At 25.2% G+C, this 3117-nt stretch overlaps 1 protein-coding gene across 1 annotated transcript in view; it reads left to right on the forward strand.

Moving 5' to 3' along the window:
* Positions 1775 to 3117, forward strand: part of LOC107627910 (basic helix-loop-helix protein A-like) — a 14563-nt gene continuing 13220 nt past the window's right edge. Inside the window, exons 1-2 of the mRNA XM_021117084.1 lie at positions 1775 to 2205; positions 2525 to 2682. Of these exons, the coding sequence (XP_020972743.1) occupies positions 2576 to 2682 (107 nt within the window). The 5' untranslated portion in view covers positions 1775 to 2205; positions 2525 to 2575. The remainder of the gene's footprint in view (positions 2206 to 2524; positions 2683 to 3117) is intronic.

Consider the following 3117-nt stretch of genomic DNA (forward strand, 5'->3'; position numbering starts at 1 on the left):
TAACTAACAAATTGTATTTTTTTTTAAAAGGTCAGATTTAAGATAAAAAAAAAAAAACTGAAAAGCTAGGTTTATGCTTCTCTCATTTCTAGAACCAGCTACATAATCTGTGAATCACATACCCAATTAATATGAACCCTAGTGATGACTTTGGGATGATTAGCTCCTAATCCAGTTAACTTTTCGCTCAAAAAGAATATTAATCCATTATTGCTTAACAAGAAAGTATTATCCGATCCCACCTACTCTATCTTCCCAATTCAATCTCACATCAAAAGCAAAATAACCACAATTAAACAATGGCCAAATAGTAACTTTATTCGTATGCTTAAATAAGTGATGGGATTTCGAATCCCGCCTAATGCATGCAGTAATTTATTTATCAGTAACAAATTCTTAAATAGAGTTTAGATATTCGACGAATTAATCTTTAATCTTTTGAATAAAAAAATATTGTTAAAAAAAATATTAAATTAACAATTTATTTTTATAATAAAATTCAATTAATTTTTTTATGTCTATTTTTAACTAATTTTTATTATAATAATAAATTATTTGACCAATTTAATTAAGTTTAATTATTAAAATAACTTGATCATATAATATTATTCCTATAATAATTACATCATTATCTAAAACGAACTAAAAACTAATTAAAAAATAAATAAAAGAATAAACCCTAAAGAAAATTCAAAAACTAATAAGTACACTGTTGTCCAAAGAGTTTGGGATGATGACGTATACATTCTTCTTTCGTTTGAGCATTATATATTAATTTCTTTTCAATTCTGTAATTAAATTTCACAAAAAATCTACAAATATATACACATTAAATAAAATAACTTTAGATCAAACTATACTCTAAGATCATTAGTGTCTAATAATCTATCTAAATATTTTGCTTTTAGAAAAAAGAAGGCAATCAATCATTAATTATATTATTTCTTATTTACTAACTATACAAAATGACGTTCTGTGTGCGTTCTGATGATAAAAAATTCTCCTATAACAATGTTAAATTCAACTATACAAAAATAACTTTAAAAAACACTCGTCTCCCTATAATATTGAAAAAACTAAGCCTTATTGTTGACTAGGTACTAACAAAAAATAATATTTATTTATCATGTAGTATTGTTCAAAATTTTATTAGAAATAGCTTTGTCATTTTACTTCACTAATTTTTTGTTCTAACTAATAGAGATATTTGATTAAATTATTAAAAAAAAAAAAAAAAAAAAAACACAAGCACACACATAGTCTAGAAAATGACACACACAACTAACAAAAATTTGCACAACACACACACTTATTTCTTAGCCTCAAAAGCACACATGCATTATTAATTTATTATGATTATTATGTACTCAGTGTCAGGTAGACCAACCAGTCAAAAACTCTCTTTTTAATTTTCATAACACTGTCTTATTCTTTCTTTCTAGATTGTTTGATTCTTCTTCTTCTTCTTCTTTTTCTTTTTCTTCTTTACTTAACCAACAAACCTTCTTCTTTCTCAGATCATTATTATTATCATCTCATCTCATCTCACAAACATGCTAATTCTTGAACAGTTTCCGTATCCACCTCAAAGTCATATACCTTTTTTAAACATATTATCTCTTTCTTCATCTCATCACCACTCTCACATATATCTTCATGCCTCTACTTTACTTCATGTAACTATCTTCTCTTCTCTCCCTCTATCTTGGAACTTCCTCTTTATCTTTCTTTATTTCTTCTTTTTTCTTTTCTTTTCTATTATTATTATTATTATTATTATTATTATTCATTTAATTTGTTGTTGGTGAGACTTGAGAGGAGAGTTAAATAGTGATAATATATTTTTTGTTTTTTCAATTTTTTTCAGATCATTAAACACAACATACATTTATCACCACTCATTTTTTATGTCCCTGTTTAATTTACTCCTCCATGAAAATTACCTAGGATTCAATTTTTGTTCTTTTCCATTTTTGGGCATGTATTTTAGTTTGAAAGGATATATACTTATATAGAGATATACAGTGATTAGAGTTAGTTTTGAGGAGATAAATGTGTTGTTTTTAACTTTTTATAATAGAATTAATTAAGATGCTTTTGGCACATCGAATTCTGAATTACAAGAGATCATTAGTGTCTTTTCAATCCTTATAATTTTGAGAGCAAGGTTGTTTTGACGAGGAGAAGATATTTGATAGAACAATGGTAAGTAGGGAGTAATGATTAGTTATTTGGGAATGTAGTAGCAGTGTGTATCAGTGATGAGAAATTGAGAATAATAATAATATAAATAAGAGATTATATACTATTGTAAGAAAGAAAATAAATAAATAATAAAATTTGGTGAATCTTGGTTCATAAAGGATTGAATTCTTCTTTTTTTTCTTTTACTTGAAGGTAAAGCTAAGGGAATTATGTTCTTAGTTCTTGATTCATTCTCATATTCTATATATTTTTCAATTATTTCAATATTATTTAATAGAAAATATCTATTTATAAGATATTATTATTATTGTTGTTTCAGAAAGGGTGGTAGGGTGCAAAATCTTTGTTGGGAATTAAGAGTTATTTATAAATGGCTGCGTCAGTGGGTGGAAGTAGGCTTCAAAGCATGTTGCAAGCTGCAGTTCAATCTGTTCAATGGACCTACAGCCTCTTCTGGCAACTTTGTCCACAACAGATGTATGTAATTCATTTAATTTTATTTAATTTATTGATTCAATTCCCATATAACCTTTGATTTTCTGCTTTTTTAATTTTCTTTTTATAGTCCAAATAATCAAGTTCTTTAATAAAAAGGTAAGTCTCTAATAAGACATAAATGTGAGTATTTGGTCTACATATATAATTGAGAAACATAAATATAAATTATTTTTATAATTAATTTGAATTAAGTTTTTTTTTTTGTGTGTGTTTTTTTTTATTTTTTTAATTGATTTTTATTGTATTAATAAGTGATTAGATCAACTTAGTTAAATTTAGTTACTAAAATGATTTAATGATGTTGCAATTCTATATAATAAGCATCTTGCACCTTTGTTCTTAAGTAGTTGATTCATGACAAATTGAATTAGTTATTACATTCAGCAACAAATTTTTTTGAAAATTCAAAAATAA

The sequence above is a fragment of the Arachis ipaensis genome, chromosome B02 (assembly GCF_000816755.2).
Source record: "Arachis ipaensis cultivar K30076 chromosome B02, Araip1.1, whole genome shotgun sequence".
In the NCBI taxonomy this organism is placed as follows: Eukaryota; Viridiplantae; Streptophyta; class Magnoliopsida; order Fabales; family Fabaceae; genus Arachis; species Arachis ipaensis.